A 14,827-nucleotide genomic window follows, 5' to 3' on the forward strand; every position below is an offset into this window, starting at 1 on the left:
TTATATTCCGTTTTATTATAGCAATGTAACAATTATATATCGGTGTTTGCTGAGTTAATATTACTGCCCCGATTAATTCAAGGCGCCTGATCGTCATTTTCTTAAGAGGCGCGATCTTGGTTTTAGAGCACATCAATTAAGATCGATTTCTTCCTTCTAAATTGGATGTTCGGATATAGACGACCGCACAGATGGCTAGTTGCGAAGCATCACAAAATCCGTGGAACTCAATTGCTTGTCCTGAAATAGTGTTTAAACATCGAGGAAATGTCAAATTAGGGATGTAAGTCAGATCCTCCTGATATTGAATCCACTTTTTGGCTGCAGAGACGGGAATAGGATCATCCCAGCCGATTTTCAGAGACCAAAGCTCTTGCAGAAATACAATAATCTCGTATACTGTAGCGTAGGCAGCGTCCGAATTTAATCTTCTTCTTAAACTACTCATAATCCGCAGAGCTCTGGAACGAGATTCTCCGAATTCAGTCGTAGATTTCTTGAAGGAAAGACTGGCAATATATCGTCCACTCCGATCACGTGAGTGAGTTATTTTAAAATGATATTTACATTCTTCATCCGGATAAAGTTGAGGAGGTTGAAAGAGAAATTAGAGAAACCTCTTCAAGTTCCCAAAATTGTTGCAATAATTGGTGGAGGTCTTGATCGATGGTAACGTAATATCCTTGCACTGAGCACAAATTAGGTTGAGTGCCGACTGGTACCGAAATTATCCATCCGAGTCGCGTACGCTGTGCTATCGGCGAGTTTATATCTTCTTTTATGAGTCCTATAATTTAGTTGTAGGTAGCAGCGCTTAAGAGTAAAAATCAATTTGTCGTGGCCTTTTATAGTTAGAATCTGCTAATATAAGCCCGTCGAGGTAGGGCCAAGATGTATTTTGAAAGTTCGTAGATGGAAGAGGAAATGTAAGCTACGGAATGTATGCTGAGATTGTGAACTCCGTGTCATCGAAATGCGAACGCAAAGTGAAGTGCGTCAATCCTTTGATTTTATTGGATCGTTACCTCCTAGTCCACTCAGGGGAATAGACGATGATGTGCGGGGAAGATGAATCCTTTGCACGACTCGTTCTGTTACTAACGTAATTTTTTAGCCTGGATCAATAAGTGCACGAGTCTTTAAAGTATCCCCTCTAAGGGATATAACGATGACTTGTGCTGTAGCGAGTAAGACGCCTGAGACAGCAAGAAGGCTGAAAAAAGCGTGATGAACATAGGCATCTGTGGCACTTGATGCGGTTGTATTTGATGAAGACGGTGCGGGAACAGCCATATCTTTTTTCGACGGTTCTTTTTCATGAATTGTCGAATGATGTTTTTTTCCACAGGTTTTTGGCAGCGCCGAGTATTACGACATGCGGAGACCCGATGTGGTCCGAGGCAATTATAGTACAAACGGTGCCCTTTCATAATCTCAAGTCGTTGTGGGACCAGTCTGGATTTGTACTGAGGGCAGTTGCCGAGATAATGTGCTGCTGAATATAATACGCATGGGTTTGACTTATTCGAGTGCGTATCTTTATTTCTTCCTTGATAATGTGCCTTGGCTCCGTCTTGCGTCCCTGAATTTAACAGCTCAGATTTTTCAAATGTTTGAAGTGAGAGCAACCTGGTGATTAAAAACTCTCTGAACTGACCCCAGGTAGGCGGTTCCTTGGACGAGCCCAGATGCTGCTCCCATGCTTTGACTTAATCAGAATTCAAACGTTTGTACGGTTATAAAGACAAGAAAATCGTCGTAATATTGCACTGGCCGTTGTAGAATCTCGAGGGTGCGATGGATCTGCATGATATAAGTATAAAGAGTCTCCATCTCTTGAGCTGATTCCTTCAACATACGCTTCAGACTCAGTAACGAATGCAGAACTGAGTTCACTAGCAGCCTTTTATTTATGTAAAAAAAGATAAGAGCATCTCATGCCTTTTGAAAGTTTTCCGATGTGAGCGTCGTATTTTTCAGAAAATAAGTGGCGGATCCAACAAGACTGGTCTTCAGATACTGTATTTTTTTGACGGATGATAGTGTCGGATGAGCTATAATCAAAGAACTGAATATATCTTTAAACAAAAGCCAGTCCGAGGGCAATCCGTTGAATTTCGGGATATCTATACGCGGTATAGTCGTGCGTGATGAGAGAAAACCGGAACCGAAAAATTTTGGGTCGACGACGAGCCCTCATAAATACTGTCAAAATCCTGCTCGAGCAACGTAGTCATTTTTTCCAAAGACTCGAGATAAGATTCATGAGTGCTTATAAATAAATTTTCAGAAAAATAAGTATTGTTAAGTAAAGAGATTTATTATCATAGCTAGACGGCTGGCGATTCGAGCCAGGCATCGCGCCGTCTGTTCATGTTCGATCGAGATACTAAGATCAGTTTCCTCATCGATACAGGTGCGAATCTTTGCGTGTTTCCTCGTAAATTAGTGCGTGGACCACGACAGAGATCGGCGTATGAGCGATTCGCCGCGAACGGTACGGTGATATACACATATGGCATACAGACACTTACGTTGGATTTCGGACTGCGACGCACGTTTACTTGGAGATTCGTGAACACGAACGTGGAAAAGGCTATCATCGAAGCGGATTTTTTATCCTACTATGGATTTCTAGTCAATTTACGAAATCGCCGACTTGTCGATGACGAGTCTCACGGCCGTCAGACGCTGTGTACGATGCAGCGTACCAAGCGTTAGAACAGTCACGGGAGTGACACCGTATCACGCGATATTAGCACGATATCCGGACATTACGAGGCCCAAGGGGCGGCCAAAAGAAATTAAACACAGGACTCAACACGACACCAGGACAACCGGTAGTGTGCGGGCCACGGAGGCTCGCGCCTGATTGTTTGGCAGCAGCAAAGAAAGAATTTCAACGGATTATGGAGCTTGGAATTATTCGACCGTCGAAGAATAGTTGGTCGGCACCGCTACACATGGTACCAAAAGATGGAATAGAGTGGCGATTATTGTGCGTTGAATGCGCGAACGATGCCAGATCGATATCCTATCAGACACATCCAAGATTTTACAATGTCATTACAAGGCAAACGCGTTTTTTCTACTATTAATTTAATTCGGGCGTATCACCAAATTCCAGTCGCGGAAGAAGATATACCAAAGACAGCGATAACAACACCTTTCGGAATGTTCGAGTTTCCATACATGCCAATTGGACTGAGGAATGCAGCACAGACCTTTCGAAGGTTTATTGACGAAATATTACATGGATTGGATTTTGCATACGCATATATTGACGACATCCTTATCGCATCGACGTCGGAAAAGGAACATGAAGAACATCTTGAGATTGTATTTGAACGACTACAGAGGTATGGAGTAATAATTAACCCGATGAAATGCGTATTTGGACAGACCGAAGTTGAATTTTTAGACTATAAAGTGAACAAAGACGGGACGCGACCATTGCCAAAGCGAGTGCAGGCAATTACAAGTATGAAAGAACCAAAGACCGCAAAGGAGTTGAGACGATACCTGGGAATGCTCAATTTTTATCGACGATTTTTACCGGGAGCTGCAGAAAAACAAGCACCTCTGAGTAATCTACTGACCGAGAGGGTTAAAGGAAAGGCAATTATAACATGGACTCCGCAAGCACGAAGAGCGTTCGAGGAAACCAAAGGAAACCTGACTCAAGCGACCCTCTTAGCACATCCGAGAATGAATATAGAGCTCGCATTCACGGATACATCGGACTACAGTGTCGGAGCTGTATTGCAGCAGCGTAAAAAGACGATTGGGAGCCCCTAGGGTTCTTCTCAAAAAAGCTGAGTCCGGCAGAGACGAAGTACAGCGCGTTTGATCGTAAACTTCTGGCGATATATCTGGCAGTGAAACACTTTCGGTATATGCTCGAGGCGCGAAACTTCTCAATTCATACGGATCATAAGCCATTAATATATGCATTTCGACAGAAACCGGAGAAATGCACACCGCGACAATTCCGACATCTTGATTTTATCGGACAATTTACAACAGATATACGGTACGGGTCAAGAGAAGAAAACGGAGTGGCCGATACATTGTCGCGAATTGAGGAAGTAAAGACGCCGTTAGACTACGAGGCGGTTGCGAAATCACAACGAGAAGACGACAAATGCGGAAAATATAGCCGACATGAAAACGGATTAAAATTAGAGCAAGTAACGATTCCAGGGACAATTACGGAGATCTTATGTGACAAAATGACTACAGTACCACGACCTTTCTTGACAAAGTCCATAAAGAAAAGCGTGGAAAATGCCACATAAAGAAAAGCGAAGAAAAATTTTATTAAATTAGTATATTGTGTATCAAGTGCGGAAAGTTGACAATTGGTCACGAGCCGAAGGCGAGTGCGACCACCCCACACGAGTGAACAATTGTCAATCCGCACTTGTTACACATACTATTTTGTATTGCAAGTGCAGGCAAAGTGGCTGTTTCGGCGCGTTTTCTGTGCGCGAGACGGCCAATCGCACGCCGCCATCTTGCCACGGCACGGTGGGGGAATAGCCGGTTTCAATACATTTCGTACGGCTTGAGCCGTATACAATGATTTTTAACGCGGCTCAGCCGTAGATAATGGCTTTGAAACCGGCTTATTCACTCACCGCGTCGCCGCTAGATGGCGGCGGGGGAAATCGGCCGCTTTCGACACAGAAAACCTACACCAAAAGTGCCACATTGCCTGCACGTGTAATACAAAGTAAATTATATCCTAGAATAAAATGTGAGTTAAAAGAATATGTATATATAAACAGACGTCGCGACCGAGCATATAAAACAATAATAACAATAATAAAAAGCGTGCGACCGACACGACTAACACGAAATAATAAATAATAAGGCCCAAAGATAAGGAGAAAAATAAAAAAGGTTAAAACAAAATAGGCAGAAAGTTCTCAAACTGTACGGAGAGAAATATATTAACTCGCGTCCGCATAAAAGATTGTCCTCCATAAATTTTCTAGAATTTGATTATCTTTCATTATTGCTAATGAATAAATCGAGATGGTGATCGTGAAAAATATTATATAAATAATTCTTCAGACTTCTCCATATTTATCCTTGCACGCAATAACTGAAATAAAACCCACAAACTTAATTGAAGGTATCAAATGTAACATGTGTAGAAATTAAACACGAAGAAAATATTAATATTAATTGAATTGATTGTAATTTAAAATTATTGGTTTGATACGATAGTTCCTAAAAATAAAAATTAATAGCCCCCCTCTCTCTCTCTCTCTCTCCTCCCTCCCCCCTTCCTCCCTCCTTCCCCTCTCTCTCTCCCCCTCTCTCCCGCTTCCCCCTCCCCCTCTCCCTCTCTCTCTCTCTCTCTCTCTCTGAAAGGCTCGAGCTGGTCTTGAAGAGAGCCCGATCAAAAAGAGAGAAAGAGAGAGGCAGACATACGAGGGCAGTTTGATAAGTCAGTGACTTTTTGAATTTCCCGCGCAGTAACTTGAAATGCAATAGTGCTGCCGTCAACTGCCATCTATGAATAGACTACTGTTCAAGTTTGAGCGAGCTGCGTAATTTAGTGTGTGTTTGACAGCCGTTGAAAGCAGACAACCTCGTGAATTGTAACGAAAATGGAAAAAAGTGAATTTCGTGTGCTGATTAAGCATTATTTTTTGCGTAAAAAAACCATCACCAAAACCAAGGAAAAGCTTGATAAATACTATGGGGACTCTGCACCATCAATTTCAATGGTTAAGAAGTGGTTTACAGAGTTCCGTTGTGGTCGTACCAGCACAAGTGACGCCGAACGTTCAGGTCGCCCAAAAGAGGTCGTCACGCCAGAAATCGTCAATAAAATCCATGGAATGATACTGGACGATCGGAGAATGAAAGTGTGTGAGCTGGCTGAGGCTGTCTCTACTGAGCGGGTACATCACATTTTACATGAATATTTGGACATGAAAAAGCTATCCGCGCGATGGGTGCCGCAACTGCTCACACTCGATTATAAGCGCAACCGTGTGACCACTTCAAAAGAGTGTTTGGCAATGTTCAGACGTAATCCGAACAAGTTTTTGCGCCGTTTTGTTACCGTGGACGAAACATGGATCCATCACAACACAACAGAGACCAAGGACAATCAAGACAGTGGGTTTCTCCGGGTGAACGTGCACCAAAAAAGGCCAAGATGGGTCTGTCGGCCAACAAGGTCATGGCCACCGTTTTTTGGGATGCACGCGGTATCATTCACATCGATTACCTTGAAAAGAGTAAAACGATCACAGACGAATATTATTCAGAGCTTTTGAACAGATTCAATATTGATTTGAAGCAGAAACAACCACATTTGGCGAAAAAAAGTGCTGTTCCATCCAGACAATGCACGGGTCCACACATGTGTAGTCACCATGGCAAAAATCCATAAATTGGGCTACAAACTGCTATCCCATCCAGCATATTCTCTAGATTTAGCACCCTGCGACTATTTCCTATTTCCAAACCTTAAAAAATGGCTGAGCGGTAAAAGATTTGGGTCGAATGAAGAGGTCATCACTGAAACAAACGCCTATTTTGAGGACCTTGAAAAAACCTATTATTTAGAAGGAATAAAAAATTGGAAAAACGTTGGACTAAATGTATCGAGATGTATCTGAACATAAATTTTATATTAATTATATAAATTTTAATTAATTATATATATTGATTTACAAATCTAATATATTACAATAGAGTCAGGCTGCTGCAAAATAAAAAAAATTAAAAACGGTCAAGATATTGTGAAAAAATAACAAAATAATCACAGTAGAATCTGTACAAGAATATTGAAAGTTATGGAACTTCTCTATTGAAGAGAACCCTAATAGCACAATAACATCCGAAAAATATTCAGAGGATATCCAGAGGACATTGGACATCCTTAGCAGTGCCGTCTTTACGCATGAGTCCGCTGGGCCCGGGCCCGGGGCTCCGGGTTCCAGAGGGTCCGCGATTTGTGTTTTTATTCTGCATTTTATAATATTTAGCTTTAACCTTTAGAGAACTGAAAACCTAAAAATAGGCTTTTAAAATTTGAAAAAAACGTAAAAAAAGAAAAAAATTTTTAAATATAAAAAATAAAAAATAAAAAATATAAGGAGTTACATAAACACTCTCTACGTCCACGTCGTTAACTCCGGAAAACGCTAAAGAAGAGTTATATCATGAAATCCTAAAATTTCTTACAGTTTTTAGTACAATAATGATGTAAGGAAAAAAAGGAACTCCCAAAACTAAATGTGCCAGGGGCCACCACATGACCAAAGACAGCCCTGATCCTCAGGATGTTCTTTGAACGTCTTCGGAATATGTGTGTTGTTAGGGAACTAACCTAATCTAATCTTACCTAACCAGCGCTCTTCACAAAAATTAAATTATACTGAAACAATAAAGCATTTTACACTAACACAGATAAAGTTTGGTTCAATTTTACTATTTTTAATAATTAATCGGTAAATATAAAGAATTATATAATAATTCATAATAACATATCCAGATAGCACTATGTCCAAAATTAGTGTATAAGACATTCAGCAAACATCAAGTAACTATAATATAACTGTTAGTTATAATTTCCCACTCAACAGTGTAAATGCAATGTAACACGTGTTACATTGTTGAGTAGAAAATTATATAACTAACAGTTATATAATTGTTACTTGGTGTTCGCTGGGCATCATTAAGAAATCTTTAAGACATCTTTTAAGAAATCTTATGATATCCCTATATACATATACGTATACATACATATATATATATATATATATATATATATTATATATATATATACCCAGCAAACACCGATATATAATTGTTACATTGCTATAATAATACGGAATATAACAGGTAATATAACGTGTACGTTACATGTAATATCCATGTTAGTTGTAATTTCCCACTCATAGATGCAACATTTTAATATAACATATATTACATTGTAGTTATATTGTAATTATATACCAAATAGCACATTGATGTATTGATAAGTCAGTGCTATCTTGGGATATAATGACAATATAACTACAATGTAATATATGTTATATTAAAAATGTTACATCTATGAGTGGGAAATTACAACTAACATATACGTTACATGTAACATGCTTAAGTATATTACAGTTATATACTGTGTTTGCTGGGTACAATATCCCAAAAACATCGTAAAACATCTTAAAGATGTCTTATGCACCAATTTTAGACACGGTGCTGTCTAGGTATATTTAAACAATTTTTTTTTCATTTCTAACATTGTTTGTCACATTCAATTATGTAGGGTGGTGCACATTCGCTGTGCTTTACACCGAATGAAAAAGCGGGAGTCGGTTTGGGTGGCCGAATAGCATATAGCACATCCGCACCTTCAGACATCATTCGCAATGATCGTCTAGCGCCAACTATAGTGTACGTTGGGGTTCTGGATTTTACTACGTCTAGGTTGCACGATGGGTAAGGACCTGCGCTAATTACGGGTTTCGTCGTGACAGTGCGTAATCCCCTATAAAATGATTCTTCGTAATAACACGTTATTTCTAAATAAAACGGATGAAAATCACAAAGACCGGAATTCATAGACCGATCTTATATATTCAAGCTCGTCTTAAGGGAATGTTGATTAGGTCTGTTTTATTGACAAATATTATTTTAATTTAACTCTTCATTAGCTATACAGAATGAAAAATATGTATATAAAAAGAAACTAAGAAAGTTAAATAATTACAGTTTTTTATCGTTTAAGTTAGGTTGACCCAATGCAAAAGACTGATAGAAAAACTGTAATTTAGCTTTCTTGTTTTTTTCAATATACATATATGTAATAGCCCAGATTTGTTATTATGAATACTTTAATTCTAATAAAGAATTTTTCATTCTGTACAGCCAAGAAAAAGTTAAATGAAAATAATATTTATCAATAAATAATAAAAAAATAATATTTGCCAATGAATTCCGGCCGAAGAGTTTTAAAACGAACATGGAAAATGCCGGCACCCTAGCAATAGGTTTAATGTAGTAAGGCCCTGGTGTCTCGTCAGTTTTTCTCAATTTGGTTCTCCATTTTATTGAAAAGAAAGGACCGCGCGAAACATCTGGCAGCTTATATTTCGGACCGGGTCCAAAAGTAATATCTACCAAGTGCAAAGAGAAATTGAGGGATGACATAAGCAATTGTAATTGATTGACATAATCTATATAATTTAAATAAAAAAATGTTTTTATACCGCCATGTTTTAAGGCATGTCCAAAGGTGAATCCTATAAGTTTACGTTTGTCAATCATATATTTTGGTCCTGGAGTGTCTTCTACATCAAGGATAGGGCGACGTCCACCGAATGTATATGCTGGATTTCGATATTTCGAGATACAATGATCCCTATAGCCGACGAGTGTCTTGAGTTTATATTTAGGTCCAGGAACTATATAGATAATATTATTATAAGCTATATAATAATAATATAATTGTTAATAATTTTATTATCAAATGATTTTTGAATCTAAACATGATAAAAAGTGATCGAAAAATATTAATTACTAATGTTTGTTGATTGTAAATTCTCTCACATTAAAAGTAATTACTATAATTGTTAAATATAATATAATATTAACACTTTTAACGTGAGAGAATTTATAATTATTACTTTTGGAATATTATATTTTTAAATTGAATTTTCACCCCTGCGCATGATTAATATCAAAATTAGATATTTCGACAAATGCATACTAATTTGAAGGCACATAGTGGCAGTCTTTGCCTCTGTCTTCTGCGTCTTCTTCCCACCTCCACCTGCACCCTCATTTTTTCTGCGATCTCTTTTCAATGACATTTCTTTCACTTGTAAATTTGACAGTTTTATTTAACACATAATATATTTGGACGTGTCACATTACCATAATTTTGACTTTATTTTAAAGAAAACAATTGCCTATCATAAAATGATTTTATCATTTAGCCATCGTCGTATTCTTATTATAAAAAAAATTATTCTAAAAATATGAAAAAAATATTATTGTTTTAATATTAATAAAATAAATTGTTATAAAATATACAAATTATGTAAAATTTAAAAATAATATTTCACACAAATCTTTTCACAAAATAGATTTATTCCAAACAAATATAAAAGAATATAAAACACATATAATATTTACATACACATTAGTCTATATATATATATATATATATATATTAAATTATGTATTTGTATATATATATAAACACATAATTTATAATTAAAGAATCAATCTTCGTCTAATTGTGTCATGGGTATTCCGGCGCATTGGCTATGCTTGACGCCAAAAGAATATATAGGTGCACGTTTTTGCGTGTCATACAATGGATAAAAAATTGGTGCTGGACTGTAATATTTTTCTGATATAATATATCTCCCCTTTAAACTATACGCCGGACTTCGTCGTTTTATGATGTTATAATCGATATTGATATACGCGGCCGGACCGGGACCTATAATTTCCTTAGATATTTCATTAAAATGAGCGCTGAAAAGAGATATAAAATGTATATTATATACAATAAGTAAATAAAAAAATATATATAATATAAAATTGTGTATAATATATATATATATATATATATATATATATATAATTTATTATTATTATTAATTTATTATATACCCAGCAAACACAATATATAAATGTTATATACTTAAGCATGTTACATGTAACGTATATGTTATTTGTAATTTCCCACTCATAGATGTAACATTTTTAATATTACATATATTACATTGTATTTATATTTTCATTATATCCAAAGATAGCACTGACTTATCAATACATCAATGTGCTATTTGGTATATAATTACAATATAACTACAATGTAATATATGTTATATTACAATGTTACATCTATGAGTGGGAAAGTATAACTAACATGGATGTTACATGTTATATTACCTGTTATATTCCTTTTTATTATAGCAATGTAACAATTATATATCGGTGTTTGCTGGATATATATATATATATATATATATATATATATAATTTATTATTATTATTAATTTATTATATATATATATATATATATATATATTTTATATATAATATAAATTTGTTACTTGGGACATGTATAAAATAGTGATATACATATATTAAACATACAACATACACATATATGTATATACTATATAGAGAGAAGGGAAAAAAGGAAGAAAAAAGATTAAATGTATTACATAAAATGAAAATAAACTGCATATATATGCGTGTTCTTACATAGAAAATGCACCCTGAGCAAACTTATCGGGCACTTTGGGTCCTATACACGTTGGTAAAGAATATGAATTTGGTCCAGGTCCTTCATCTAAAATTTTTGTTACACCACGTGACTTCATACTATAAGCCGGTGCTCTACGATGTTTCATAGATGGGCATAATTCGGGAGAGTAAGCTCCAGGTCCTGGTGCAAGATCTTGCACTATCAAAATACAAACTTACTAATATTTTTATATACTATAATTAACTTATTATAATTTTTTTCTGCTCAAATTAGGAAAAAAAAATAGCTCTTTCTCTCACGTTTCAATATTTCTCTGCCTCTAATTGTGTATGCAGGTGGATTATCACGCCCGGACTTCGTTAAATTTCTAATATTGTAACGAGGCCCAGGTCCTATTAAATAAGTTTTTAAGCCAGATCGAGCTTGCATGCTGTATGCTGGATTTCTGCGTCGAGATGGATCATGACCGTTATAACCAATTAATGTCGGCAATTTGTAAACTGGACCAGGACCTGTATTCAAAAATTTTATGTAATAAATATAATTCATGATTTCCACAACTCAAAGTAAATAATTATCGGATAACTTACTTTTTATCATGCAGCTTAACACTTTCGATCTATCTTCTTTGCCTTCCATTTTTATTATTGTTGTCCTGATATATGCAAGAGATATAATAAAAAATAAAATCTAAAGTCCATAAAGTCCATAAAGATCAATTAAAAAAATATTATAAAAATAAAAAAAATAAATATACTTTATGACACAACAGGTTATTAAAATATGAAAGTGTAAATTATGATATATAATTGATATATTCATAGTAACCAGTAAAAAATAAAACCATATACACATACATGTGTTTATTTATATTAATTTATATTTATTAAAATATATTTTGATTTAGAATATAAAATAATTAACAATTTATCTTAATCTTAATTTATTTATGATTTAATCATAAATTTAGTTTCTTGTATCTACATTACATAAAAAATGTTGATATATTGTTCCTTAAAATTACAAATTTTTGACATTGCAGTTTGATAAAATTTCTTTCGCAAAAGTTAATTCAAATATCACAAATTGCAACATTTTACCTACAAAATACAAAACAGTTTTTTTATTTTCCTACGATTTTTTGACCGATTTACACGATTTTGAAGCAAACCCTTTCTTAGAAATAATATCGTGTAAGTCGAAGAAAAATCATCGTAGATTAAAAAGTCAAAAACATTTTAAAGCTCAAAGTATCAACTTTAACATGCTATCGGTGATTATAAAAAATTTTCAAACCTTTTTCTGAAAAATACAACTTTAGTTATAAAATTGTATAGGTAACTTATCGGTCAAAAAAAAATCGTAAGCATCATTTTAAAAAAAGTGTTTTGTAAACAAAATTATGTAGTTTACGGAACAAAAGTTGAATTTTTCGAAAAAAAATTTTTTTATCGAGTTTCAAGTCAAAAGTATGTAATTTTACGGAACAAATCAGTAAGTTCCTTTTTAAAGCTTAGAACAAAGAAAATAAAAAAATTTTTATAATCTACCGACAGTGCGTTAAAGTTGACACTTTAAGCTCTAAAATGTGTTTTTAATTTTTAATCTACGAGGATTTTTCGCCGAGTTCCGGCGGTTTGAAAAATAGCATAATTTTTAGGATGGAAAAGTGTTCCCTGCATTCTTTTAATTTAATAGTATATATTTTATAATGTATATTGTACACATTTTAATGTCCGTTTTATATTTGCAATAAAATTGTAATGTTCGTAAAAAGTTTTATTGTATTTTTAAATTGCTTATATAGTTTTTTTTTCAAAAGATTTCTCAAGAATAGCAGTCCTTAGAAATATAATTCTGATGCCTTTTCCATTCTTATAAACAACTGTTGCGAGAAGAAATGAACATCCCACCCAAGAAGTGCGACAACACGGGAGATGAAAAATTAAAAGAATTTTAAATGTAAAGGTCGAATACTTTTATTTCTGTAACATCGGAGTTTATTTAAATACACTTATCAAACGCTTCTGCAACTTTTGTATCAGAATTGTATATACATACAAAAGAAAAAATGCGGAACACTTTGATGAAGTATCTAATTGCTCTCATTAAATGGCGTGTTACGCAACCCAGCAAACACAGTATATAAATGTTATATACTTAAGCATGTTACATGTAACGTATATGTTAGTTGTAATTTCCCACTCGTAGATGTAACATTTTTAATATTACACATATTACATTGTAGTTATATTGTCATTATATCCCAAGATAGCACTGACTTATCAATACATCAATGTGCTATTTGGTATATAATTACAATATAACTACAACGTAATATATGTTATATTAAAATGTTACATCTATGAGTGGGAAATTACAACTAACATGGATGTTACATGTACACGTTATATTACCTGTTATATTCCGTTTTATTATAGCAATGTAACAATTATATATCGGTGTTTGCTGGGAAGTGACGAAACAAACGCGTGCAATTATTCATTGTCAATATCGCTTAACAAATATATAGAGAGATATTCGATAGTGCCGTATATAAATATCGCGAAATTGCATTGAGATGCAAGCATTCGATACGCAAGATTACACGATATGAAACCGACAATGGTGTGTCTAATCGTGACTATCCTGATCTACGCCATGATCCAGAAATCCAAGGTAAGTTATTTAAATTCAACAATTATTCTTTGTCAGAAAATAATGATGCGTTTATTTTGTCTGCAGGGAGATGTACTGGAGGACAATACACACGCCCTCCGTCCCTGTGCGCAACATGATAATCTGCTTTGTCAAGATGAAGATTACAAAGTCTGGCGTGAGGAAAATAAACGCAGATTTATACGTTCACCTCAAACAGGATTAACTTTTATTCCGGAATTTTGGCGGGGTAAACGTGACGCATAAATTATGACTCCCGCTTTTATCAGCATTATAGGCATAATACGCATGGAGCAAGAATCAAGTTTGCAAACTAAATAATTAAAATGTGTGCAGAAATTTTATTACGATATACTATATGATTATATAAATTTAACGTATAAGACGGGCAACAAGAGCCAAATCGCGGATGACAATGCGTTATCCTAACGAAACTAAATAATTTTTCGTTAGAATTAAATACCGGTGCACAAGGCACCAAATTTTTACTTGGACACGGCCAAGATTTTAAATATGAAATAATCTCATATTTTGAGATTTAATTTCAATACCCCTTTAACCCCTCTACGGAAAATAAATAAATGAATGCAAGAGAAAAATATAGATCCGAAAATCGCTGAATCGGGATATATGATTATAAATATTTTGCTAAAATTAATAAGGCAAACAAAACTAACATATTCTAGAGTTGTAGTATGAAAGAAATAGTCTTTAATAAAAATATACTATATACATATATCAAGATATATATAACGCCAATGTCTCTCTGGAATTTTCCTCCTCTTCCCTGAAAATCTGTGAGAATTTCTCGCATCAGCAAAAGATTCGCGGTTTTCTCTTCCTTGAAAACCTGTGAGAATTTCTCGCATCAGTAAGAGATTCGCGGTT

The 14,827-nt window shown here is 34.9% G+C and overlaps 3 protein-coding genes and 2 pseudogenes across 3 annotated transcripts in view; 1 reads left to right on the plus strand and 4 right to left on the minus strand.

The window, feature by feature from the left end:
• LOC146719798 (uncharacterized) overlaps positions 1-14,827 on the minus strand; it is a 192,963-nt gene that overhangs the window by 143,261 nt on the left and 34,875 nt on the right.
• LOC146719801 (uncharacterized) lies at positions 1,111-2,291 on the minus strand (annotated as a pseudogene).
• LOC114943323 (histone-lysine N-methyltransferase SETMAR-like) lies at positions 5,418-7,617 on the plus strand (annotated as a pseudogene).
• Positions 8,241-9,899, minus strand: LOC114943305 (ciliary microtubule associated protein 1A). Its single transcript, XM_029318897.2, has 4 exons — positions 9,695-9,899; positions 9,243-9,437; positions 8,996-9,149; positions 8,241-8,521 (listed from the first exon to the last, which is right to left on the minus strand). Exons 1-4 carry the CDS (start codon positions 9,843-9,845, stop codon positions 8,269-8,271), a joined length of 753 nt encoding a protein of 250 aa, XP_029174730.1. The 5' UTR covers positions 9,846-9,899; the 3' UTR covers positions 8,241-8,268.
• LOC114943331 (ciliary microtubule associated protein 1A) lies at positions 10,260-12,011 on the minus strand. Its single transcript, XM_029318917.2, has 4 exons — positions 11,851-12,011; positions 11,560-11,772; positions 11,257-11,458; positions 10,260-10,518 (listed from the first exon to the last, which is right to left on the minus strand). The coding sequence occupies exons 1-4, from the start codon at positions 11,897-11,899 to the stop codon at positions 10,260-10,262; spliced, it is 723 nt and encodes a 240-aa protein (XP_029174750.1). The 5' UTR covers positions 11,900-12,011.

Source organism: Nylanderia fulva, unplaced genomic scaffold (assembly GCF_048542155.1).
Source record: "Nylanderia fulva isolate GAGA-0341 unplaced genomic scaffold, ASM4854215v1 Scaffold86, whole genome shotgun sequence".
Lineage (NCBI taxonomy): Eukaryota > Metazoa > Arthropoda > Insecta > Hymenoptera > Formicidae > Nylanderia > Nylanderia fulva.